Genomic DNA, 11769 nt, shown 5'->3' with positions numbered 1-11769 from the left:
TGATTGGGAACCTTCATAGGTGTAAGTGCTGTGGGGGTGACCATGGCTCAGACATGCCTACTGGTATTTCATTTTTATGCCATGCCTTAGATGAGCTCTTCAGTTCAACCAGCATTTTCAAGGGTATCTGTCTAGTCCAGACCTACTACACTACTGTAACAGCCCTGAAATAGTATGTTCTGGTGTTTGTAAACATGGAAAAGAATCAATGAAAGAATGAAGAGAATTTGTAGAATGGCACACCAGAGGCCCTGATGAGAGCAGCAGATGACCCCACGCCCGAGAGTGATCCCCAGAGCTTGAGCAAGGCGGATGAAGGAATGGAGATGGGTATGCTAGAGGAGAGGAGGAAGGAGGTTGGATGGTGAGAGGAAGATGTAGAGAGTGTGGTGAAGATGGTGAGAGATTCCTAAAGAGTAAAAGTAATATATGGCCATATATATACTTTGTTGTTTCTTGTATCTACTATAGATGATACTTGCCATCTCATTTTGAGATTAGATTGAGATGGTGTAGATTATTGTAGGTTTATAATTTGAGATGTACAAATGTTGAAAACGCACAAATGTTGAAAACCCATCAAAGTATGAATGTTTATTTTTGTACAATATAGATGTGGCTGCCCATAAATTTATGGAATCACATTGTATTTATCAAATCAAATCAAATTTTATTTGTCACATACACATGGTTAGCAGATGTTAATGCGAGTGTAGCGAAATGCTTGTGCTTCTAGTTCTGACCATGCAGTAATATCTAACAAGTAATCTAACAATTTCACAACAACTACCTTATACACACAAGTGTAAAGGAATGAATAAGAATATGTACATAAAAATATATGAATGAGTAATGGCCGAACGGCATAGGCAAGATGCAGTAGATGGTATAGAGTACAGTATTTACATATGAGATGAGTAATGTAGGGTATGTAAACATTATATAAAGTGGCATTGTTTAAAGTGGCTAGTGATACATTTCTAACTATTTAATATGATTATTTATAAGGACATTTCTAAGTGACCCCAAACCTTTGAACGGTAGTGTATATATATAGATAGATAAATAGATGTACTTTTACCCCCTTTTCTCCCCAATTTCATGATATCCAATTGGTAGTTACATTCTTGTCCCATCACTGCAACTCCGCCTCTCCCGAGTCCGTAGGGAAGGTCGAGGGCCATGCCTCCCCTGAAACACGACCCTGCCGAGCCGCACTGCTTCTTGACACACTGCTTGCTTATCCCGGAAGCCAGCAGCACCAATGTGTCGGCGGAAACACCGTCCAGCTGGCAACCCGAAGTCAGCATGCAACCGGCCCGCCAGAAGGAGTTGCTAGAGCGAGATGGGACAAGGTCATCCCGGCTGGCCAAACCCTCCTCTAACCCGGACAATTGGGCGCCGCCTCATGGGTCTCCCGGTCACAGCCGGCTGTGACACAGCCTGAGATTGAACCTGGGTCTGTAGTGACGCCTCATGCACTGCAATGCAGTACCTTAGACTGCTGTACCACTCGGGAGGCTAAACAGGCGGATTTTATGGGGATTTTTAAATTATGTTAATTCGATTTCTGCGGGTGTGCGGAAATTGTAGGCTAAGGGTTTAACCATTCAGAGTCAAACTCAGGAGACAGAAGAGGGAGCATACCTCCATCCACATAGACGGGACCGCAGTGGAGAAGGTGTAAAGCTTCAAGTTCCTCGACATACCCATCACTGACAATCTGAAATGGTCCATCCACGCAGACAGTGTGGTGAAGAAGGTGCAACAGCGTCTCTTCAATCTCAGGAGGCTGAAGAAATTCGCCTTGGCCCCTAAGACCCTCACAAACATTTACAGGTGTTCCATTGAGAGCATCCTGTTGGGCTGTATCACCGCCTGGTATGGCAACTGCACTGCCCGCAACCGCAGGGCTCTCCAGAGGGTGGTGCAGTCTGCCCAACACATCACCGGGGGCACACTGTCTGCCATCTAGGACACCTACAGCACGCAATGTCACAGGAAGGCCAAAAAGATAATCAAGGACGAGCCACGGCCTGTTTACCCCGCTATCATCCAGAAAGCGAGGTAAGTACAGGTGCATCAAAGCTGGGACCGAGAGAGAAACAGCTTCTATCTCAAGGCCATCAGACTGTTAAATAGCCATCACAAGCCAGCCTCCACCCAGTACCCTGCCCTGAACTTAGCCACTGTCACTAGCCAGCCTCCACCCAGTACCCTTGTCCTGAACTTAGCCACTGTCACTAGCCAGCCTTCACCCAGTACCTTGCCCTGGACTTAGCCACTGTCACTAGCCAGCCTCCAACCAGTACCCTGCCCTGAACTTAGCCACTGTCACTAGCCATCTACCACCCAGGTACTCAACCCTGCACCTTAGAGGCTGCTGCCCCATGTACTGTACATAGACATGGAATCACTGGTCACTTTACAAGATAACTGGGACATTTCCTCCTGACCTGGAGGTCAGCAGAGGTCAAAGCCATATCTCTCTGAAGCGCACTTTATCAATAGCGCTCCTATCTCTCCTTCAGCCCTGTTATATATCACCAGATAAGACTGCTATGTACCAAAACACATTCTCATTCTAAATCTGAAAAAAAGTATGTCAATGATAATCACTAACAGTAAAATGGAAGGTGTTGAGGGAAATAAAACTTTCCATTTTACTTTTTTCATCATGGGTCTATGTCTGTTAATTAATTTATCCGGTGGTGTGTTTTTTCAGTCACAACATGGCTGTAAACAGATCGTCTCCTCAATCGGAGAAGTAGTCATATATTCTACACTATGCCAAAACACAAACCAAACAAAACAATGTACTGTATATCTTTTTTACAGTCTATGATAAACACACAGTAAACAACGTTTAAGTAATTGTCCAGTGAAAATCTCACTTTTAAAAGTTCATAAATGCTTAATTTCCTTATAGAGTATGATGTCATACTCCTTTAGGAGGATGAGCTGGCCAATCAGCGGTCTACTAGCACTCATATTTTTAATGAACTGGATACGCCCACACCATTTCACTCATAATGTAATTAATTATAAGTCATATTTCATAGAAATTTGGAAACGCTGGACAGTTACTTTAATTTCAGGTATTTATGTAGACAGGCAGATGTGACACTCACTCAAGCATGCACGTGCACACACACAGATGTTAACATAGGCTGGATGTGTCTGTGTGGCCTGCCTAATGTAAGTCCAGTGATTACAATTGTGTTTAACAGGATTCTCTACCTTTACTAGCCTCCTCACAAAGATATTTCTATGGACTGAGGCTCATAATGTTTACAGAGTTCCATGAAAGCCATTGCCCTCCCAATTCCTAGAATGCTCTCTCCACATAGCAGTACCTGGATAGATGTTGTGTAACTAACTTGACTGGAGCATTTTCTCAATTATTGTTGGCTGCCAGCTGAATCAATGCATGGTGTTATAACAGTGTTATCATCATCACTCATCTTTGTCTAGCTGTTAAACAGCAGGGAATGGGATGCAGTGTGAAAGTCCCTCAAGTCAGTCATTCCTGGTATGTGTAAGTGACCAGACTGGTGTGTCTGATGGCTGGTTCCTCATCAGGAAGGAGAGGCATGATTTCTCATGCCTCAGCCTTCAGAAGCAGACATCATTAATAACATGTTTACCGGTACCCTCTCCAAACATACACGTGGGTGGACGGGAGACAGAAGTATTTCCACTGAATCAGGAAATGAGGAACGCCGTTGTGTTTAATTGTAAGGAGAGAGGTAGAGGAATGAGAGCGATACCACCCGTCTTCATGGGTTATCTTCATCGTTAGGCCACCGGGGGTGCAGAGAGAGTTTGATGTGGGGTAGCCTCCTGAATACTTCCCTCTTTCTGGGGTTGGCTTCCTAACATACCAGACCTCACCCTGCCAGCTGCTAATTTACACATGACTCTTACAATGGCGCTTTCTCAAATTACACCCATTCCCTACTTATGTCCAGAACCCTTTAAGTAAAATAGTTTTAATTGACAGCTTCAAAAATATTGTGATGAATAAAAGCTTTGGTTTAACCCAACATTGTCTCATAAACCTCATGTTTTAGTAAAAGGGACTCCTGAATGAAGCGGGTCCAGACTGTTGGAGAATCACTTCAACATAAGGCAATATTAGGACTGAAATGGGGAAAAACAGTTGAGATCATCCACATTCCTACTAAATCCTGGCCTCTGGGTTTTCCTCCCTCCCTGGATGCAAAGTGTATGTGAGCAGTGTTGTTTCTGCCTGAGAAAGAGGATGAAGTCCCCAACCAACCTGGTCTCAGAGCATTTCGTATTATTCGGTACATAAAACCAATCCACTCCTCATGCACAGTATGATGTTACGTTTCGCATGTTATGTATTAATTTGTGGATGACCAAGATTTACAATTCATATGACATGTTACGAATTGCAATTCGTACAATATGTTATAAATTTGAGAAACGTATGTGTTACGTTACCTTTTCCAATTTGTTGTCGCTAATGTTGGCTAGTTGGCTAATGTTAATTGGACTAGGGGTTAGCTAACATGCTAATTAGATAAAAATGTCCATGATAAGGGTCGAACACGTAACCTTTGGGTTGCTAGGCATTCACGTGAAACAACCAACCATCCTCCTTTCGTATTTGCCTTAAGTAACCATACAAAACGTAACAAATACTAATTTGAGTGTCCCGGATTTACATTTACTATGTTACGTCTAGGCTATATTTTTATTTAACCAGGCAAGTCGGTTAAGAACAAATTGTTATTGACAACGGCCTACCGGAGAAAAGTGGATTAATTGCCTTGTTCAGTGGCAGAAAGACAAGATTTTTACCTTGTCAGCTCGGGGATTTGATCTTGCAACCTTTCAGTTACGGGCCCAACGCTCTAACCACTAGGCTACCTGCCGCTATGACATAAGGCTGCCTCAACAGCCCACATTGATCTTAGGTAAATCAAAGACACTGGTAACTATCTCAAGATATCTCATTGGTGTTGTTTCCAATGGTAGCAAATGAAGCATAGTGGGCAGAGACGAGCACAAGCTAGTGAGATACTGTTAGCATGTATTTGCATATTTCCGTTAGGGAACGCCTTCTCTGTGAAGTGCGCACATGCAATAAAAATTTCCCATGCACTCCTAAACCATTTCTGGAGGGAAACTTTGGCAAAGGGTAAAGTCTACAAAACTTTGTGCAGTGTTCTTAACAAACTCTAGTTTTGGGAACCATTGATGAGAAAATGTGTTGAATGTCGGGAAGATTTATCAAGCTCCATTCTTCTCCCACTTCCCGCCACTGGACTTCCCCTCCTCACTATATTTTGTGGTGAGTGGAAGTTCTGAACAGATGCGTCAGATTTATGCATCCTGAGAGACATCTGGCTCCCATCTGTGGGTAAATGTTGCGTTTTCCCTCCTACGGTATTCATCTTGATATTCACATATTGATACTGACATCTAGTGGTGCCATCTGCAACCACACGTTGGTTCTTTGGACTGAATTATGAGTTAAGACCGAAGAATAAACTACCAGTCACAGGTTCACTTTTTAACAGCATATTATTTTATTAGTTTCTTTAACCAAACCAAGAATGTAAATAAGACCGTACATATTTTAATACAGCGATGTACCCCCTGTACAAGTAAAACTTAACTAATTATCATCATGATCACACCCTCCACCACTCCCTCCTACACAATTCTCATTCCATGTTCTGGTTAGAGTGGGGTGGGGCAACTGGCTCCATAGCCCCCTACCCACTAGGGGAGCATACTACTGTACATTTCTGAAGGACCCTTCTCACCATGGTAAACCCGAGATGAGTGAGCAGTGTAGGCTTGAGTGAGACTGAGTGAGTTGGAGAGACAGGAGAAGACAGGGGCGAGCGCTCCTCTCAACACAAACACCTGTCCTTCTGCACGGACCACAGCAGAACCATAGACTACAGTTCAACTCGAGGCTTTTTTCTCATGCTGTTCTCTTCCTCCCCCTCTCAGTCAGTCTTGTTTCCTCTTGGTGAGGGTTACACTGAATGATTTTCTGTTTCTACAGTTTTTAAAATTAAACCCCCACTCTCTAGCCCTTCCTGCTGTGTGTCCTGGCTAAGGGCACCAGTACTCACTCTCTCTTTCTGTCAGTAGCAGCAGGGTAGGGTGCCCGACAGTAAAGTGTGTGTATGAGAGACACTGAGGATGGGTGTGTGAACGGTGGTAGAGGAGTGTATTATAGGTGTATTCTACTCTCCTTACTCTTGAGGGAGGCAGGGAGGGAAATGGAAGAGGGGAGTGTGTGAGACGTATCCCTAGACTGGATTCAGGGTTTGCCGACAACCCATAATAACTCCCCTTCCACTCTGCTGCCATAGCAACGGGAATTTCCGAAGGCTCTGACATCTTTGCGCTGCTCAACCTTTGGCTAAAGATACAGAGAACCGGGCAATAGCCTGCCCATGTGTGCAACACGCAAAACACAAAAACACACACACACACACACACCCCCATACACCACCATGTCAGGCAAAGAAATGAGAGCAGAAAGCAGGAGGGAAGGCAGACTTATCAATAACTCAATCGATCAAGCAATCAACTGCTGCATCTTACATTTCCTCTCTAGGAAAACAAACAAAAAAACGGAATTACTTCATAGTTTCTCTTGAAGTAATATTGGTGAAACCTTTGAGCACTAAGGGGAAGGTGTGTGGTGATCATGCAGAGATTGTACACACTCACATAGCTCTGTGTTAGTAATGATGGGAGGAGGACAGACAGGTGAATAGAACGTGTCTGTGCTTCACTAAAAGACATCGCTTTAAATAAGATTGTTCAACTACAAAAACAAAAGATTGATACATTCTTTTGTTAACAAAAAGGAGAGCCCTGTCTTCATGTGATTCAACTGAGAAAAGGAAAGGAACCGAAATCATAGAGCTATAAAAATGGCAAAATCAGCAGCGAATCTCATATCTTTTCTTTTTCGCTCCCTCTTTTTCTACCATCACGGTAGACATTTGAAGTACAGTTTACGCACTGTCTTCCGCCGAAAACACACAGACCCCCAATAGTGTAGGACAGGAGAGAAGGAGAGGGGGAGAGAGAGGTGGGAGGTTGGAGCACACACAGTAGCCCTCTCATTCAGACTTATACACCCCACCTCTCCTCCCTTTCTCTCCCTCCCCCTCTCCAACAACAGCACGGGTGATGTGTGAGAGCGAGTGATTGTGTGAATGAGTGGAGCAGCTGGATTATTTCTCCACCTCTCCTTCTGTGGAGAATGTTGAGGCTCTACTTCCCCTCCTCTGGTTTGATGGCCTGGGGCTTGATAGGGCCGGTCCGGATGGGCTTGCCCACCGACAGAGAGGATTTGTCGGGCTCAGGGCGCTCCACGACTCCTATGGTCTGGTGGTTGGGGGGCAGGATGTCGAGGGGGGGTTTGCATCCCCCCTGGTCGAGACGAGTGGGTTTGGAGACTGACGGAGCCTTGAGCTGCTGCTCTGAGAAGAACTTATGAGTTGACTGGAGCACCTCGGCTCGCTGCTTCGCCTGAGGAACCGACAGGAGATCAACCAGTTAATACAGCTATCAAATCAATCACGTCGTACTGCTGGATTCATTTAGGATACATCAGGATTTCACCACCAGGCACATTCAGGTTCAACCAGTCAACTAATCAGCAAGCAGGACTAGAGCAAAAATGTGTCACATTGGGGTTACTCAAGGGCCGAAGAAACACGCTTGTACAGAGATCACCACCCATGTAGAGCTCAAATACATCTGCACTACAGTACCCATAACCCTTCAGTACTATACCTTGAGGTCCTGCTCTGCCTGGTTGCCTCTGGGACCTGGTGGGCCTCGAGGTGCGAGGGGAGGAGGAGGCCCTCTGGGGGGGTGGGAGAGGTGCTGCTGGGGGAACTGCTGCTGCTGCGGTAGCGGCCGGGGGTGAGGCATCAGCCCTCCTCCCAGAGAGGGAGACATGGGTGGTGGGCCCATTGGCGAACGCTGCATCCCTCCACCAAATGAGTTAGCATGTTGGGTGTGGGGGGGAGGGCGCACCAGAGGAGAGACCATGTTGGGCTGAGACAGAATCTGAAAGGAGGGAGAGAAGGAGAAAGTGTTAATGTCAAGCACTTTTTCTTTGGATTTCTTTCTAATAAAATGGGTCAGTGTTAGGCTCTGGTCTATCCCTCTCCAGTGTGTGTGTCTAATACCTGTGGGTTGAACTGTCCAGGGAAGTGCTGTGTGACCCTCATGGCAGCAGAGCTGGGCTGGAACTGTTTCTGGTACAGCATGCTGTTCATCTTACTGGACTGGCTGCTGGGAGATGTAGAGCTGGCCCTGACCAGACACAACAAAACATCAGCTCTTGGCACACTCATAAACAGGTAGAAGGTGTGCATGTTACCTGTAAGGACTAGATGTAGGAGTAGTGTGTGTGTTACCTGTAAGGACTAGATGTAGGAGTAGTGCTCCTAGCGCTGTGAGGAGGAGTTCCAGGCTTCATGTCCATCCCACTGCCAAACAGCTTCAGGTCCATCTCACACATCTGGATAGAAACACACAGAGCAGACACATTACGTCATGTACTGCTAGCATCTCACCAACACAATGCTCACACACAGAACACAGGCAGCTACAATATAATAAGGCTTGAAGACATACAAACAAGCATCTCTCTCTCACATACGCAGAGCTTTTGATTGGTTCCCTGGTGTACCTTGCTGGAAGGAGGCTGCATCATGCTGTGTGTGGGCCCGGGCCCGAATGGACCCCTGTAGGGCTGGGAGATGGGGGGCTGGCGGCTGAGGCTGGGGGGCTGAGCCTGGGGAGGGGTGGGGGGCAGCGCCAGGAGGGGTTGGCCACCCCCAGAACCATAGTTAGGAAGACCTAGCTGGGAGCCCGGCAGAGAGACTTGCACCTAGAGAGGAGAGAGCGAGAGAGGTGAGTTAGTCCCAATGTCATGATTGTCTGTTTTGACAATCATCTGTTTGAAAGTGTGTAAATAAATGTGTATACCTGCTGCATGGCAGAGCTAGGAGACTGTGTGTTACTATAGTAACTGCTCTGTCCGTGTTGCTGCACCTGCCCCGAGTACAGGTTAGAATGCTGACTCATCCCCTGACGCTGGAGAGGGAACAGGGGGGGGGGTTGTTAAGACAATATTCCTTACAAAGCTCTCAAGCTCTTGTATAGTCACATAGAACTCGAGCATTTACCAGGATAACATGAGTTCTCCCACTTAACAGTTATAAGAACGTTGCTGCTACGTTGTGTGTACCTTTTCCCATACCTGCAGTAGGTGTGTGTCTATCAGCTGGGATCCTCCCATGCCAGAGGGCTGGTTGAGCTGTGGTTCAAACATGATCGGGATGTGTGTGTTGGAGGTCTGCTGGTAGGCCAGGCTGGACTGAGGCTTGCCCAGGTCAGGGCCCCCAACCCCAGGGTAGCTGTGGAGAGACGGCCCTGATAACATCATGGGGCTGGGCTGGGACAGGCTGCTCTGCATAAAGGCCTGCTGAGACCTACAGGACAGAGGAGTGAGTTGAAATAGTGTGTGATCAAACACACACACACCTCTTACCGGTCAGAGTGACTACACATCCCCCAAACAGCATTGTTGGATAAATACACAAACATCAACATATCCTGCTGAGTGTGTGTTACCTGTAAGGCTGCAGTGAGGAGCTGAAGAGGTCCTGTGGCTGGGAGACGGGAGGTCCGGTGCTGAGGCCTAGCTGGGCCTGGTGAGAGTGTGTGTGTTGGTGTGTGTGTTGGTGCTGGCCCTGCAGGGGAGCATAGATGGGGATTGGAATCTGCTGCACCGCTGCCTGCTGGAGGGGAGAAAATAAGGCCTTATAAGGCTTCACAAGGGAAGAATAAGGTTTTATAAGGGGAGAGTAAGGCTACATAAGGGCAGTTTAAGCTTTAAGACAAATTAAAGAGATCCTTGTAGTGTTTACCTGTGAGAGTCTAGGCTGGTAGCCCTGCTGCTGTGCCAGAGAGGGAGGTGCCAGGCGGGGGTTGCTGAACAGGTGACTGGTGTCCATGTAGAACGCTGGAATCTGGGCTGCAGAACCCACAGAGACAGAACAAGAGAGAGAGACAGAACGAGAGAGAGAGAGACAGAACGAGAGAGAGAGAGACAGAACGAGAGAGAGAGAGACAGAACGAGAGAGAGAGAGACAGAACGAGAGAGAGAGAGACAGAACGAGAGAGAGAGAGACAGAACGAGAGAGAGAGAGACAGAACGAGAGAGAGAGAGACAGAACGAGAGAAAGACAGAACGAGAGAAAGACAGAACGAGAGAAAGAGACAGAACGAGAACAAAAGAGACAGAGAACCAGAGAGAGAATGAGAGAGCGACAGAACGAGAGAGAGAACGAGAAAGAGAGAACGAGAAAGACAATGAGAAAGAGAGAACGAGAAAGAGAGAATGAGAAAGAGAGAACGAGAGAGAGCGAGAACGAGAGAGAGCGAGAACGAGAGAGAGAATGAGAACGAGAGAGAGAATGAGAACGAGAGAGAGAATGAGAACGAGAGAGAGAACGAGAACGAGAGAGAGAACGAGAACGAGAGAGAGAACGAGAGAGAGAACGAGAACGAGAGAGAGAACGAGAGAGAGAATAGAATCCGGGAGAGAGAGAAAGAGAAAAGGGATCAAAACTCCTAAATTCACAAACTCACCAGAGAACATTTGAATCACTAGCATTACCTTCAGTAATAGCAGAGCTGTCTCCATCTCAGATCACATAAGGATTGTGAATGCAGTGACCTTTCTCTGTTCCTGTGGGCTCAGCTCTCTCTCTGATAGACGCTAATAGCTGACCTCCCTACGGGGCCTACTGTACTGCACTGTAGTCAGTTCTATAGCTAGCATACCAACGGGAGGGTCACTCAGCAGTCACTGATACGACAAGAGAGGAGCACAACACTCAATGGCTGTCTCGTCATAAAAAGCTAATAAGCCTCCATACCCACTCAACAGAACTGTTTTCATTCAGGTTTAGTAGTATCTGCTACACTAACTAGGTACACACTTTTTCCTGGTGAGGTCACCTAGTTAGGTAAAAACCTTGGCCCTAGTCATTATCTCTAAGTGCATAAAAGCTTCAGATGTGTTGGAGGTCTCACCTGCTGCAGACTGGGAGACGTAGACCTGTGGAGTCTGTTGCTGCTGGGGAAGCAAGGGGGCCACACAGCCCAGCTGGGAGAAGCTGGTCCCACTCATGGATCCAGTCTGCAGCTGCTGGGGTTTCACCTTGCAGATGTTGGGGGGGTCAGAGGCCGTGGTGGTCTTAGTGCTCAGAGAGGACGTGGTGTAGGTCCCAGCACCTGGGCAGGGGTGGGAAAGGAGATGTCACTACACCTGGTTGCTGTTGCAGTTTATGCGGGTGATGTTGCCCACCAATCCATTTATTAGACGGAAAACTATTTTTGTTTAAAAAAATATTAATGTAACAAATACTTGTGTAAAAGCATTGTATAAAAAACATTAAATCAGACAGAAATATAAACACTGTACCTGTCAGAGAGGTGCTTGGCGTAACAGAGGCCACTGGTATCTGAGGCATGGAGGCAGAGGAGAAGGAGGAGTAGGAGGAGGAGGTGCAGGAGGTGATGGGAGAAGAGGAGGTGACAGGAGAGCTCTTCTCTACCAGGCTGGGGGAGTTCTCCCACGCTTTACGAGCTGACTCCATCTAAACAGAGAGAAGGTCAAATGAATTCATTAGAAGACCTTCTGTCTGAGGTGTGGTTCAATGTTTCCTCTGTTTTCCA

General features: G+C 46.6%; 1 protein-coding gene across 6 annotated transcripts in view; it reads right to left on the bottom strand.

The window, feature by feature from the left end:
* Positions 1-5537: 5537 nt before the first annotated feature.
* The window catches only part of prrc2c (proline-rich coiled-coil 2C), a 45230-nt gene continuing 38998 nt past the window's right edge, over positions 5538-11769 (bottom strand). For 2 of the 6 annotated variants that reach the window (XM_042319829.1, XM_042319831.1), the window contains exons 22-32: positions 11516-11690; positions 11125-11325; positions 9954-10060; positions 9658-9854; positions 9272-9515; positions 9010-9117; positions 8711-8911; positions 8436-8539; positions 8205-8331; positions 7804-8082; positions 5538-7536 (exon numbers count right to left, since the gene is read on the bottom strand). In XM_042319829.1, the coding sequence (XP_042175763.1) occupies positions 7279-7536; positions 7804-8082; positions 8205-8331; positions 8436-8539; positions 8711-8911; positions 9010-9117; positions 9272-9515; positions 9658-9854; positions 9954-10060; positions 11125-11325; positions 11516-11690 (2001 nt within the window). In that variant the 3' untranslated portion in view covers positions 5538-7278. The remainder of the gene's footprint in view (positions 7537-7803; positions 8083-8204; positions 8332-8435; positions 8540-8710; positions 8912-9009; positions 9118-9271; positions 9516-9657; positions 9855-9953; positions 10061-11124; positions 11326-11515; positions 11691-11769) is intronic. The other 4 variants (XM_042319835.1, XM_042319833.1, XM_042319842.1 and 1 more) reach the window with 4 other exon arrangements.

Source organism: Oncorhynchus tshawytscha, linkage group LG01 (assembly GCF_018296145.1).
Source record: "Oncorhynchus tshawytscha isolate Ot180627B linkage group LG01, Otsh_v2.0, whole genome shotgun sequence".
Lineage (NCBI taxonomy): Eukaryota > Metazoa > Chordata > Actinopteri > Salmoniformes > Salmonidae > Oncorhynchus > Oncorhynchus tshawytscha.
The sequence above is the reverse complement of the archived record's forward strand: the minus strand, read 5'-3'. Positions and strand labels throughout refer to the sequence as shown.